The sequence below is a fragment of the Gambusia affinis genome, linkage group LG03, assembly GCF_019740435.1.
Source record: "Gambusia affinis linkage group LG03, SWU_Gaff_1.0, whole genome shotgun sequence".
Lineage (NCBI taxonomy): Eukaryota > Metazoa > Chordata > Actinopteri > Cyprinodontiformes > Poeciliidae > Gambusia > Gambusia affinis.
The window spans coordinates 966,888-982,640 of record NC_057870.1 but is presented as its reverse complement, the minus strand read 5'-3'; the positions used below and the strand labels follow the sequence as shown (position 1 = coordinate 982,640).

The 15,753-nt window shown below is 41.9% G+C and overlaps 1 protein-coding gene across 1 annotated transcript in view; it reads left to right on the top strand.

The window, feature by feature from the left end:
• The window catches only part of npr3 (natriuretic peptide receptor 3), a 96,946-nt gene that overhangs the window by 70,707 nt on the left and 10,486 nt on the right, over positions 1 to 15,753 (top strand). Inside the window, exons 5-7 of the mRNA XM_044111666.1 lie at positions 2,549 to 2,643; positions 2,752 to 2,878; positions 2,982 to 3,066. Of these exons, the coding sequence (XP_043967601.1) occupies positions 2,549 to 2,643; positions 2,752 to 2,878; positions 2,982 to 3,066 (307 nt within the window). The remainder of the gene's footprint in view (positions 1 to 2,548; positions 2,644 to 2,751; positions 2,879 to 2,981; positions 3,067 to 15,753) is intronic.

The following is a 15,753-nucleotide window of genomic DNA, read 5'->3' as shown; positions in this document are numbered from 1 at the left end:
TATTGCTGCTGCACACCATGACAAGCCGGCTTATATTCTTCTCAACAATACAGGTCCAGACAGCATTGAGCAGTAGCGCTCGTTTGTCTACTCTGCTGCTGTACATGACCAGGATGGAGCCATCATCACATTAGCAGAATCAAGGGAGGATACAGACTTTTGAAATGGAAATTCTGCAAAATTTGCAACCCCGTATGCAATAGAACAATGGAGCGGCACAAGTTTCATCCAGAAATCAAAAACTGGATGACAGCATTGAGTCTTTTATCAGCAATTTAAAAATAAAAGCTAAAACCTGCAATTTCAGTGAACTTACTGACTATCCCATCTGGGACAGGATAGTTTATGGCAGGGGTTTTCAAAGTATGAAAGGGTGAACCCCCTCCAAGGAGCACAATGCCTGCTACGCCCCCCCACCCCCCACCCCACCCCCGAACTGTGACATGAGCTCCATGTCACAGTTCAGTTGTAAAAACTCCACCTTCAGCCCCGCTCTGGCCAAAACCAGTGATGGCATAGTTACTTTGAAAAAGTAACTATAATGGGACTACTGATTACTCCTTGAAAAAGTAACTTAGTTATATTACTGACTACTTGAATTGGAAAGTAACTAAGTTACATTAAAAGAAACTTTTTAGTTACTTTCAGCAGCTGCTAACAACAACGCTCCACCTACTGTGAAAATCACATTGATCTTTGCTGATACTTAATTGTAAGTTATTTTATAATGGTAACATCAACAATGTGTCTCCACTGAAAAGGTTGAGCTGAAGAGGAGATTGTACAAAAAAATAAAAAAACGTGAGTAATTTGTGTGGTCCACTGTTGTCTGGAAAACTCTAAGAGGGATTTTAAAGCCCCCATCCCTCCTCCCCCCAGCCTCCAGGTTCTGCGCAGCGCACAGAGCTCCTCCTGCAGCTCCACAGCTAAGATGGTTGCACAGATTTGTGACACTTACCGTAATATTAATAATTATAGTGGCGTTAAGTTGCCATTATAACTATTGCCAACTACGGACACGTTCATTCGTGGCTGTTTTCACGTTTATTGCGCTGTTCATATTGGTCTCGATGTTTGCAGTTTTCTGGAGCGCAACGTGAAGCTCGACGTCATTCAGAGGTAAAACATTAAGTTGACATTAAAAACACAGCGGGACGGATCATCCGGGAAATGATGGACAGGGAGAGACGGACTAAAACTACCTTAATGACGGACAAATTCTTGGATTTATTGAGTCTCTGATTATTTCCAAGCCCAAATGAGTAACTTCACGTTCAAAAACGAGCCCAAAAAGGCGCAACCCGCACCTCGTTAAATTTTCAAGCGACTTTAAAAAAATGAAGCCCAAAGCCGCTCATAATAATCGGACTTGTCGACAGAAACTCAAAATAGTTCCAGTTTTTCCACCAACAAAATGTGCATCTCCCTCCATTTTTAACATTTCTGTTGCATAGAGACGTCGGTCACTCGACAAGACGCGTTGAGGAAATACGATTAAATAACAAAAGAAGATAGTAACGCACAGTAACGCAAAAATGATTTTGATAAGTAACTGTAGTCTGACTACTGGATTTGAAATAGCAACGCGTTAGATTACTCGTTACTGAAGAAAGTGGTCCGAAGTCAGTAACGTTACTGACATCACTGGCCAAAACATCCTCTAAGGGGAGAAACATTTCCACTGATCCCCGCTCCACACGCGCACCCCACAGTACCAACTTTTTCCTAAATCCACAGAGTTGATCGTGTGCGTAAAAGACGTTTCTCTCACATCAGTAGACAGCAAGCAGATAGCTTTTCCGGTTTATTTTTTCCCTCGCCCCGCGCCTCCCCTAAAGTGCTCTGGCGCCCCCCAGGGGAGGCGTGCCTCACACTTTGAAAATCGCCGGTTTATGGCATCCCAAGTGACTCTCTCAGAAAGGCTTTATTAAGAGACAGTGATTAAACTCTGGTAAAAGCTGTTTCAATCTGCCACATTCATGAAATGACAGAGGAGGGAAGCAAAACATTATCTAGCCAAGCTAATGTGGTTGAATGTAAATGGAAGAGGCCTGAGGTGGAGGCTGGATGAGTATTTTACAGGATCAAACAGCAGCAATGACCTAGGCCCCAGTCACATATTATTGCTGACTGCAATAATTGCAAAGGCTCTCACATTGCAAAAAGAGAAAAATGCCTGGTATTCAGACAGCAGTGCCATTAGTGCAGGAAAATTAACCATTGCAAAAACACCTGTTCTTGTGTATTATAATGGGGCTGAGCGTGTCACCCAGATATTCACCTTCTCCCTGCTTCACTTTCAGTGCTCCAGTTACACCATTTCCTGAACCTTGGACAAGTTGTAGAAGCCATTATTCTTTTCTATTTTATAATAAACTTTATTATTCTTTCCCATCTGGTTTCCTTAAGTGTTCTGTGTGTGGGCAAAAGCATTCCAAAGACCATGACATATATTTTTGAAGTAATTATGAGTCACGAACAGCAATATTTTAGTTAATTTTAACACTAAGGTATTTAATATGATTTCTTTTTTTATGGTTATGAATAGGAATTGCTGGTCAGGTATCCATAGATGTCAATGGTGACAGAGTCGGCGATTTCTCTTTGATGGCTATGACCAACATTGAAGCAGGTAGCTATGAGGTAATTAAAATATTAAAAGTTCCCTAAAAAGTAAAGTACCTTGAATCAGTCCTCAGATATAAAAGATTGTAAACGTTTGTGAAAGTAATATAAATATCTGATTTTCAGGTGGTAGTGAACTACTTTGGGGAAAATAAAACGTTTCAGCTGTTGCCTGCCTTCAACACTGATCATTTCACTCTGAAAAGAAGAAAGGAAGTGCCAAAAAAAGAAAAAGAAGTGGAAAATCATTCATGTAAACATATTTCCCTGTTTGAAGAACACATAGAACATTCAGCTTCATTGACTTGATAATGTGTATGTTTGCGTTTTTCTTCTTCTCAACTTCTCATGATTAGGTGGACTGGGAGTATCAGCCTTAACTGGAGTTACGGTTGGAGCTGTTCTTGGAGCTCTAATGCTGATAGCATTCTACTTTTTCAGGTAACAATACTTCAGCTCTGCCAGCTGCCCCAGCTATTTTTTATCTCTGTAGTAACTGAAGAATATTTGTCTTCCTTCAAATCAACAAGTTAATATGTGAGAATAGTTTTGGTTTGGCTATGAATAGCAATTAATACATGCCATCGGCAGTTAGTTGTGACAGACTGGCAACCTGTCCAGGTGATCCCAGAACGTCACCTGGAGATAGGCACCAGCACCCCTCCTGACCCCTTTAGGGATAAGGGTGTACAGAAAATGGATGGATGGATAGTTTTCTCAGTTTATGGATACCTGTCTGATAAGGATTGCGTCTTAACTGCAGTTAAGACAGGACGATTTTGTATTAGTGCACAACATGTGGCTTTCAAGCATAGTATATGTTTGGATGTTTAACACAAGGATCGCTAACAAGTTCATCTGCCAGTATTATTTTGACAACAATGATGATGTCCGGTTTAAGTGTCACCGACAAGATGTTGGAACTTTGCATAAATTGTCAGTATAAATGTAAATAATTCACAAAGTTAAACGTCAAATGCTAAATTCAAACATGGTTTGAAATGTTTTAAACTTACCTCTGTGTTGTGCTAACGGGACATCTGGCGGTGAATTAACCATGTGAATAATTACCCCAGTGAACAACCATGCCTGTTCTTATTCCCTAAAACTAAAAATCTTCAAGATCAATAGACGAAGCAAGTATAGAGAACAGATGGCTCCGTACTTCATCTTCTGTACTCTAATGATCATTTCTCTGCAGAAAAGTCCCAAAAGTGTTGAAAGTGTGTTGAAAAATAAGATTACCCATATAATACAAAGGGATTATTTTTTCGTAAATATGGTGGATGCATGAGCAATCTGACGTCAAAAAGAGCTAGCCTGCATTTAAACTGTCACTAGTTGCCTTGGTTATCCATCATTTTCTTTGCTGTCTTAACATTAGCCAGAATGTTGTCAGCGTGCTACTGTTTACCAGAACAGAGATTCTGGTAGAGTCCCAATATCGGACTCTAGCAGAATTAGAATTCCTTTTACTGTCATTGTGCACAACAAAATTTTTTAAATAGCAACTTTCAAAGGCAAGTTAAATAATTGAATAAAATAATAAGTATATCTCAAGAATATAGTAGAAAAACACAGAAACAACTAGGATGTTAAGGAAAACAAACAAATACGTAAATAAATAAATTGGCTGTATTCAGTACAACAACAGGTACTGATAGACTAAAAGGAAAAACAGACTAAAAAGAAGCTGCTTTTTAGTCTGTTTGTCCTTGACTTTATTGCCCTTTATTGTGGACTTATGTGGAGTTAGCATTCCACGTCAGGACTTAATGTGTTTTGTTATTTTCTCACAATGAGACTGAGAGACTGAGGAAACTCAGGAGAGGTCTTAAATTAGCTTAGCAAAATATGTATTAGCCAGTTACATTGTAAATAAGAATAAAACAATTTTATTATGAAAATAAATGGTTTGGGGAAGAAATAAGAGATTCAGGTGGAGCTTTAGGGTGTGAGGTAAATCATATTAATAATAAGCAAAAAGGAGAACAGGCAAGCCATGACACAGAAACAATTCCAGGCAGATTTTTCTTTTTTACTTTTACATTTTTTATTATTTCCACACTATTTGGTTATGATTAGGTTATCAGCTGCCCTAGAAGACACCACTGTTGTTCTGCACATTTACATGGTGAAATGTTTCTCCACAGTGACTTCTAAGTAGATTTTGTTTTCCTGTTTGGCTCTAAAGTGAAACATCTTTATGAATATGTATAGGCCTCATTGAACACTGAATCCTACGTTACATCACCACCATCTTCTACACTGTAAAAAAAGTTTCTAATTTACTGTAAAATACTGGCAGTTGTGGTTGAGTATTATTATTTGGGATTATTCATTGTGGAGTACATACACAAAAGACTCTGAATTGATCAAGAGTAATTGAAGTCAATTCAAATTCAAAAATACAAGTCACTGAGTACAGATTTGTTTCAGTGCTACATGGCCATTGTTTTCCTATCAATCAGGTGTTCACTACAAGACCCTCTCTGCAGTTGGGAAACAAAGCAAAAGTCAGAATGATGCGCTGCATGAACATCATGTAAACCAGTGTTTCCCAACCCTGGTCCTCAAGGCACACTGTCCTACATGTTTTAGAGGTTTCCCTGCTTTAATGTGCCTGATTCAACTGATTGCAGTTCAACAAACGCCTGTTAATCAGTCATCAATTGAAATCAGCTGCACTGAAGCAAGGAAATACCTAAAACATGCAGGGCAGTGTGCCTTGAGGACCAGGGTTGGGAAACACTGAATTGTATACAGTCAGTTTATACAATGTTCAGTCAAAGAATCATCTTAAATATGTCTCTGTCAGACCTGGATCCATTACATGGTTTTAAGCTACTACACCGTGAGCTCAGTTAGAAAATACTATGCCATTCCAGTAGGTGGCATTTCACAGATAAAACTGAAACACAAAAAATGTGGAATACTATGGTGCCCCCACCCTCCCAGGAGACATGGAGGATTTTTCTGTCTTTTCTATTACCTCACACAAGTATTGAATTCCCTTGAAAACTTTTGCATTACCTCACAATAGGCAAGTCTTGTAAGGATCACCAGGTAATTTGAATGGTTAATAAAGGAATGTTTTCATGTGCAGTTTCATCTCAACATTCCACAAACATAAACATGTAGTGAAAAAACCTTTTTTTTTTGCATTGAAGAGTTAAGAAAATATAAACACGTTTTCACTGAGGCTTTTTTTTGACAACACATCTTCATAGTTACATTCTTCTGTCTCTTACTGACATTTATCATCTGCATTATAACGAGGCAACAGAAGCTGAGACAGTAGATGTTCTTAACAAATGTAAAAATGGCTACAAAACAACAGAGCAAAATCAACAGACATATGTTTGGTATTTATTTTATTTTGCCGTTATCTGATTAAATCCCCCCTGAGTTAAGTATTCCATACATTCTTAAGCACCCTGGTATTTTAAACTGACCCATGAGAACACACAAGTGCAAAAGGGCATTCCTGTAATTGTGTCACTGAAATAATAACCGTATGACAGGGCTCCATCTTATATTAACAACTGTTTTTTGAAGCCTTAAGGTATATGTGATTTCCTCCATCAAATGAATGTCCCAAACTTTTTGTATCCATGTGTTATATGTAGGAGGTCCTGGCTTCAGCCACCTGATAGTTATGCATTTCAATGCTGCTGTGAGCAAGATTCTTAGAAGATATCTATCATCCTTCCTGTCTAATCCATCGGGTATTACTCCCAAAATTGCCACCAAGAGAGTTTTTGGAACATTTCTCCTGAAAATTACCTTGAGAGCTTCAAAAATGACCTCCCAGAATACACTTAGTTTAGGACAATCCCAAAAGATATGCGTATGATTTGCATCCTGCGTCCCGCAGTTTCTCCAGCATGAACTGGGTTGTGTTGGGTCCATTTTACTGGTTATTACTGGCATTCTGAAAAACTGGACTACGGCATTACTTTCCATTTGAATTCTCTCCATGTATTAGAATTTGTTGTTAATTGTGCTTCAGTACATATTTCTTCCCATGTGTCCCCTGCTACTGACTACTGCAATTCAGTCTCCCATTTATGCTTTATGTTTGTGGAATCGTGCACATTTATGGACAGAAACAGGTCATATATCTGACTAATTACGCTATTATTGGGTTTAGGTAACTGCAGAGTTTTGAATCTGATTCTAGGTCGCTTTTTTTGCCAAATGAATCCAGTTATTTTATCTAAAGCAGGGGTCACCATCAGCCTTTATAATAATAATCATATATATATATGTGTATATGATTATTATTATCTTGTATGTAGTGCATCAGTGTGAATCTGTGGGGGGTCAAAGTGCAGCCAAAGCCTAAATCTTATTGGTCAGTTTGCTTTTTCTGTGAGCTAAAAATGATGAGTGGAGTTTGAATCTCCCATAGTTCTAAGATCCTGCCTGAGCTTTTTAAAGTGTGGGCGGTTCTGGCGGGTTGCCTTAGATTTTTTTGCTCTTTTGCAAACTTAAAAGCTGACGGGTCAGCTGTTGGCTGACACCAGCAGATGTCGAAAAAAAATGTCCAACAGATTGGAAGGTACAAAACTATCACTGCACCTGACATGCAAGAGCACAACCATCTCTCCAACGCGCATCATGTGCATGTCGCACAAATGCCGCACAATCCTAGACCACTAAAGCAGCGCACCTTTTTTTTCCGTTTTTTTTTTTTTTTTTTTTTACACAAACAATGCCCTCCCGACCCCATTAGGGAGAAAGGGTGTATAGAAAATGGATGGATGGATGGATGGACAAACAATGCTAAATAATAAAGACATGGAAGTGAAGCCGACCTGTTAGATCCACGGAAAGAGGAGGATGTTGATTCCCAGGTTCAGGTGGTGTCAGACGTCCAAAAGGAGAAGGTGAAGCAACAATGTTTGATTAATTGGGGAACGTACCGACTACATTAAATTGTTGAACCCACAGTCTTGGCGCGACGCTCAGGAAGAGCGGCAGATGTCAGTTAACGGGTGACCTATCAGCTCTCCAGTTCAGGAAACATCAAAGAAGCTCATAAACCGGCGACCCGCCAGAACCAACACGGTAAAAAGCTCCACCGGGAAACAAACCACTCTTAGAACTACGGGAGGTACAAACTCTGCTCATTCATTTTTAGCTTACAGAAAAAGCGCAAAGCTGCCTGTAATGAAGAGATCTTCATCACTGGGACCATTTTTATATATATATATATCACTGTATAGTACTTTAAAAGTATTTTGCACTTTATTAACAAGTACTTTATTTAGCATTGCACTTAAAGCATAATTTGCACAACAATAATAATTTGCACACAAGAAGTTTAATTATATTTATTGAGTATTTTAGTAATTAGCATGTATCCTTTGTTCTGGGCTCTACACAGCTGCTTCTCATTGAGAAGTGAGGTTGGTTGTCTGTGAGGAGAGGATAATTGTTACTCAGAGCAATGAGCTACTGGTGGGTAAAAAACTGAGCAAATGTTGTGCATAATCTGTAGAGTGTGAAGTGCTATTATGGAGTGACTCACCTGTCTTTTCTGTATCCTCTCCAGGGTATTTGGACAAATTGTACCCCGGGGGGTCCAGACACCATATATAGCTTCTGGGAGAGGCCATTGAAAAGAGTAGGGGGGGAATTGTTTATGGGTTTTGTGGTGGTTTATTTAGGGTGTAATGATAAAACAGAAAATATTTATAAAAACTAAATGTAAGTGTTGTATTTAATAAAATGTATTTTATTTAAATAGGTGGAGATTGATGAATTGAGTTTCCCCTGTCAATTAAATGTGGTTTGGTCTGTCACAGCTGGGTCTATTTAAGGCTGTAGTTTCACCTGTGAAGTGTTGTTGATTCTGTGAGTGAAGAATAAACCACTGCTGTTTTCCACCTGACTCTGCCTCAAAGGTTCATCCTCACTGTAAAATCCAACCGCAAAAGGTCGTCTTGTTACACTGCCAAATAAACAAATCAAACAGACCAATAAGATTTAAGCTTTGGCGTGCCCTTTGACCCCCACAGACTCAGACTTGCGCTGCATACAAGATGTTTTGACACATTAGTTCTTTTGTTCCCACAATTTTGTTAATTGTAAAGAGGGTTTTATAATAAAAATTTCAGAAATTATTCTTTTCTTTTTTCACTTCAAAGAAAATCTTAAGGTAGGCAGAGAGGGAGCAGCCTGCAGGTGCTGCTGCCCTCCGATAAAATCCTGCAGGTGTCTGCGCATAGTTTTGAACTTTAACCATGGAAAAGAGTTTTATGCATAAAGCAATTTATTTTAAAAATTTTTTGTAATTTACTTTTTTTTTTTTAAATAGTAATATAAACAAATGTTATTAATTCAATGTAAAAACATTAAATTAAATATATTTGTTGGCAGTGCTCCCTAATGACAATGGCTATTTTTAGAACTTGCTCCATGGGCGACTGATAAGGTCCCCTCTGGCGACTGGGTGCCCCCGAGCACCGTGTTGGTGACCCCTGATCTAAAGTGTCAAAGGTAGATTTGGGAATCTTCACAGTTAGCACCTGGACTATTTCAGATTCTACCTGGAAGCATCTGCTACCAGATGCTTCCAGGTAGAATAGTAGTCCAGGTAGTCTATATAGAGTACCAAGACTACTCTATTTATATAGAGTAGTCTTGGTAAAATATTCACACAGATACTTTCAACAAGACCTATCAGAGAGATATGGAGTGTATCCCAACCCTCCAGGTCATTTTTAAGGACTGGTAGAAGTTTGCTATAGTTTGCCTCATAGAGGTCACATAGAAGTGGAGGTATTTGAATAACCAGATATTTGATACCGTTCTTGGGTCTGTACTTTTATGAAGTCTGATATTGTTCCATTTACATCCATAGCTTCCACCTTTTCTATGTTGATTTTGTAGCCTGAGTAAAATCCATATTGAGAGATGATGTATTATTGTATTAGACTGAACCTAAATTAACAATCCCCCACCTGGAAGAGCTCATCTCTTCAGCATATAATGAGATTTTGTGTACTTCCTTGTTAATTTCTATCCCTTTAATATTGGCATCATCTCTAATGATTTGGGCTAATGATTCAATACTAATGGCGAGAGTGGGCACCCCGTTCTAATGAAAATCAAGCAGACCTAAAGCCATTAACTTTAACTGCTGCCTGTGGAGAGGAGTAAAGTGTTTGCATCCAGTCAACAAAATGTGGACCAAATCCAAAATGTTTCAAAGTATAAATTAAGTATTTCCAGGACACTCTATCAAACGCCTTTTGGGCATCTAAGGGTATGATTGCTGATTCAATCCTTCTCTCTTTTTGAATGCTTGTTAGGTTTAGTAGGCGCCTCAGATTATCAGCATATTACCTGCCTACAATAAATTCTGTCTGATCGGGATGTATGATTTGGGTGATGAATTTGTTAAGTCGTCTTGCTAGAGTTGCTGTGAGTATGCGTGAATCTGTATTCAACAGTGAATGCAGATTGGCAGGATCCTACAGACTGGCAGTCTGTAGGATCCTGCCTTCTTTGTGGATTACTACTATAGTGGCTTCTGTCCAAGACGGTCCCATAGTTTTGGATTTTAAAGCATTTAAAGCTCAAGTATGACAACACCCTTCTTTTTCCCCCCGACAGGTGGGATGAGTAGAAAGCCTTATCTGCCCAAGATTTTTTTTAATTTTTTATGCTCTGTATCAGATAGATGGGTTTCTTGCAAAAAAGCCTTGTGAAAATTAATTTGTTTTAATTGATTCAATATTTTCTTTCTTTTGGCTGGATTGTGGAGCCCTTTTGCATTGTAAGTTACAATTGTAAGTGGGTCACCCATTATCTCTATGTGATCTATGTTTTGACATCTCCGAATATATCATAAATGGCAACAAACCCTTTATGCATAACACTGTCTTATCTGTGTGGGGTCTAAGGAATGTGTATACAATGTCGACAGAACCAAACAATGGTTGTCCACCATTGTTTAAAATGGTAGTCCACCATTTTAAGCAATGGTGGACATCCCTTGCATTATGTCTGTCCATAAAGCAAGGGATTTTGCTTCATCCCTTTTAGAGAGGGATAAAGCACATTTTTTGACTACTGTGACCAGCATTTCTAGTCTCACAAAATGAGTATGAGCAAGTAATGAAGCAAAATGCTAATAATAACAGAAACAAAATAAGTTTGCAAAAAGAATTTGCGCAGGGTCCCCGGGGATCAGAACTAGAAAAACATAGAGCAGGTAAATACAGGTCCTTCTCAAAATATTAGCATATTGTGATAAAGTTGATTATTTTCCATAATGTAATGATAAAAATTAAACATTCATATATTTTAGATTCATTGCACACAAACTGAAATATTTCAGGTCTTTTATTGTCTTAATACGGATGATTTTGGCATACAGCTCATGAAAACCCAAAATTCCTATCTCACAAAATTAGCATATCATGAAAAGGGTCTCTAAACGAGCTATGAACCTAATCATCTGTATCAACAAATTAACTCTAAACTTTAAAACTCCCAGCCTGGTTTATGCCTCAAAACCCCAATCATGGGTAAGACTGCCGACCTGACTGCTATCCAGAAGGCCATCATTGACACCCTCAAGCAAGAGGGTATGACACCGAAAGATATTTCTGAATGAATAGGCTGTTCCCAGAGTGCTGTATCAAGGCACCTCAGTGGGAAGTCTGTGGGAAGGAAAAAGTGTGTCAGAAAAAGCAATGAGAAGAGGTGACCAGACCCTGAGGAAGATTGTGGAGAAGGGCCTATTCCAGACCTTGGGGGACCTGTGGAAGCAGTGGACTGAGTCTGGAGTAGAAACATCCAGAGTCACCGTGCACAGGCATGTATAGGAAATGGGCTACAGGTGCCGCATTCCCCAGGTCAAGCCATGGGCGTAGGTTTGGGTATGGACGGTGACATGTCACGACCAATATTCAAGGGATATAAAATACTCCTGACCAATTTTTGCCATATTAATAAAAAAAAAAACATATGTATTTTTTAACAAAAACAAAATAAATAAACGAAAATCTACATTGATTAGTTTAATATTTCAATATACTATGCAGTGGTAGCATTCATTTTAAAATTCGCTGTTATGAACTATGACGACCCGCTATTGGCTCAAAGACCGTGGATCTACATTCTTGGATTGGCTGCAACAGGCGGCGGCCAGCTGGTCACACGCGGAACGGAAGTTTGGTCCACGGTGCTGAAAGTGAACACGTCTCCTTCTGAGTTTGACATTTATTATGAGTCTCCGAGACCATGTTGCCACCAAAAAAGAAAAGGACAACAGACATTAGAAGTTATTTCGCTACCTCGGCTGTAAGTACAGTGAGTGAACCCATGAGTTAGATATCTATCACGCAACGCATTTGTTGTAAAGTCCGGTGTTTAGTAAAGTCAGCACTGAATGTGAGGTAGAATAGGTCTGTTAATTATGAAATATTTTTTCACATAGGATGCTCAGACAGCAGAGCAAGGGGCAGAGCAGAACGATGGAGAGGTGGCTGGAGCTTCAGGGCTCCAGGTGAGGTGTTAGTTCTCAGATATGTAATATACTGTGAAATTATCTCAGCAAATATGGTTTGAAGTGTTAGTCTTAAATTAAGTTAAGTTAGTGTGAATACAAACCAGGTTACCACTGGTCAAAAATGGTCGGTCCGGGGGGGTCAGTAAGTTGTAAGGTCCCACCAAAACTTCATACCAAACCTACGCCCTTGGGTCAAGCCACTTTTGAACCAGAAACAGCGGCAGAGGAGCCTGACCTGGGCTACAGAGAAGCAGCACTCGACTGTTGCTTAGTGGTCCAACGTACCTTTTTTGGACGGAAGCAAATTTTGCATGTCTTTCGGAAATCAAGGTGCCAGAGTCTGGAGTAAGACTGGGGAGAAGGAAATGCCAAAATGCCAGAAGTCCTGTGTCAAGTACCCACAGTCACTGATGGTCTGAGATGCCATGTCAGCTGCTGGTGTTGGTCCACTGTGTTTTATCAAGGGCAGGGTCAATGCAGCTAGCCATGAGGAGATTTCGGAGTACTTCATGCTTCCATCTGCTGAAAAGCTTTATGGAGATTAAGATTTCGTTTTTCAGCAAGACCTGGCACCTGCTCAGTGGCAAAACCACTGGTAAATGGTTTACTGACCATGGTATCCATTCATCCATCCATTCATCCATCCATCCATCTTCTTCCGCTTATCCGGGGTCGGGTCGTGGGGTAGCAGCTTCAGAAGGGAGGCCCAGACTTCCCTCTCCCCAGCCACTTCTTCCAGCTCCTCCGGAGGAATCTCAAGGCGTTTCCAAGCCTGCCGAGAGACATAGTCCCTCCAGCGTGTCCTGGGTCTTCCCCGGGGCCTCCTCCCAGTGGGACGTGCCCGGAACACCTCACCATCCTGACCAGATGCCCGAGCCACCTCAACTGGCTCCTCTCGACGTGAAGGAGCAGCAGTTCTACTCTGAGTCCCTCCCAGATGACTGATGACTGACTATCTCTAAGGCAGAGCCCAAACACCCTACGGAGAAAACCCATTTCGGCCACTTGTATCCACAATCTCGTTCTTTCGGTCATGACCCTAAACTCACGACCATAGATGAGGGTGGGAATGTAGATCGACCGGAAAATCGAGAGCTTCGCTTTTTGTCTCTCTTCACCACGACGGAATGGTACAGCGCCCGCTTGACGGCAGACGCTGCGCCAATCCGCCTGTCGATCTCCTGCTCCCTTCTTCCCCCATTCATGAACAAGATCCCAAGATACTTGAACTCCTCCACTTGGGGCAGGACACCCCCCCGACCCGGAGAAGGCACTCTACCCTTTTCCAGCTCAAGACCATGGCCTCAGAGTTGGAGGCACAGATAGCCATCACAGCCGTTTCACACTCGGCTGCGAACCGCTCCAGCGAGTGCTGCAGATCGCGTCCCGAAGAAGCCAAAAGGACCACGTCATCAGCAAAAAGCAGAAATGCAATCCTAAGATCACCAAAACAGATCCCCTCCACACCTTGGCTGCGCCTAGAAATTCTGTCCATAAAAGTAATGAACAGAATGGTTGACAAAGGGCAGCCCTGGCGGAGTCCAACTCTCACCGGAAACAAGCCCGGCCTATTGCTGGCAATGCGGACCAGACTCTGACACCGGTCATACAGGGACCTGACAGCCCGTATCAAGGAGCCCGGTACCCCATACTCCCGGAGAACCCCCCATAGGGCTCCCCGAGGGATACGGTCAAACGCCTTCTCCAAGTCCACAAAACACATGTAGACTTCTTGGGCGAACTCCCATGCACCCTCCAGGACTCTGCTGAGGGTGTAGAGCTGGTCCAGTGTTCCACAACAGGACGAAAACCACACTGTTCTTCCTGAATCCGAGGTTCAACAATCCAACGGACCCTCCTCTACAGAACCACCAAATAGACCTTGCCAGGGAGGCTAAAGAGTGTGACCCCCTGTAATTGGAGCACTCCCTCCAGTCCCCCTGTTTGAACAGGGGGACCACCACCCCAATCTGCCCCCGATGTCCATGCAATATTGAAGAGTCACATCAGCCAACACAACCCTACAACATCCAGAGCCTTAAGGAACTCTGGGTGGATCTCATCCACCCCTGGGATTCTGCCACCGAGGAGCTTTTTGACCACCTCGGCGAGCTCGACCCCAGGGATTGGAGAGCCCAATCCAGAGTCCCCAGGCTCAGCTTCCACAACAGAAGGCATGTTTGAGGAGGCATGGGATTGCCGCCCCTCCAGGCCTCACTGTCAAAGGAGGAAGGAGGTCTTCAAAGTATTCTGCCCACCGGCCCACAATATCCCGAGTTTTGGTCATCAGCACACCACTATAGACAGTGTTGGTGCTGTACTGATTCCCCCCCCCCAAGATGCCGGATGGTGGACCAGAATCGCCTCGAAGCCATACGGAAGTGATGAGCACAGAAGTCCAACAACAGAACACCACTCTTGTTCAGATCGGGGTGGCCGTTCCTCCCAACCACGCCCCTCCAGGCCTCACTGTCATTGCCCACTTGAGCGTTGAAGTCCCCCAGCAGAACAAGGGAGTCCCCAGGTGGAGCACTCTCCAGTACCCCCTCTAGGGACTCCAAAAAGTGTGGGTAATCTGAGCTGTTGTTTGGCCCGTAAGCACTGTGGGGTCCAGTTTGATCACCATTAAAGGTGAGCGAGGGGTCTTCCTTAGTTTGTCAGAGCAGAGGTGCAGGGCGCTGGTGATAGAAGATGGACAGGTACGCAGTTCTGATTGGAAGCAGAGGAGCTGGGAGTTGTCGATCTTGGGGGCTGAAGCATAGAACTTCATTGAGATTCTTGAGAGCATGAGGACAAACCAAAGCAGCACTGTGAGTGGAGCACTGGGAAGATTCAGGGAACACACAGAGAATAAACTCTGGGATGCTCAGAGTACCATGAATGGCTAACATTGAGGCACCAGTGGACTGGCAACCCTTTCCTCTTAGCACTGGAAGATTTCAGTAGATGACTAGCAGGTGTTTGCAATAATAAGCTTGTCTGCCCTCCAGTGAAAGCAACTCCTTGGCTCCATCTGGTGGAAAAGAGATGAAAACCCCTTACAAATCCCAAAACCCCAGCTCCTAATATTACTCCCCCTTACATGCTCCTTCAACGGCCGCCACCTGGCAGTCCAGAGGAACAAGAAGGCAAGAAATAGCAATAGTCAAAAAGGAAATCAGGATTCAAAGCAAAAGAGCTAGGAACCCTAGACTATCCCTCTGGACCATAGACCACCCAATCAACGAGGTACTGCCACCCACAGCCCTGCTGACAGGACTCCATGATCTGGTAGATATCATAAGCCAGGTGCCCATCAATATCCCGAGGGAGAAAGGGGCTCAGAAGGAGGGCACAGTATGCTGGTCCGAATGGGTTTAATCTGGGAAACATGAAACGTGTGATGAATGTGAAGGGTTGAGGGAAGACAAAGAACAACAAAGCAGGACTAATGATGGACTCAATTTCATATGGGCCAATGAATCTCAGAACTAGTTGTTTTTTTAATGGATTTAAGTGGAATGTCACATGAGGACAGCCAGACCTTTTGGCCATGTACATACTGTGGGGTTATTTTCCTGTCAGCAAACTGGCAATTCTGTTTAGAAGAGCAGTTAACC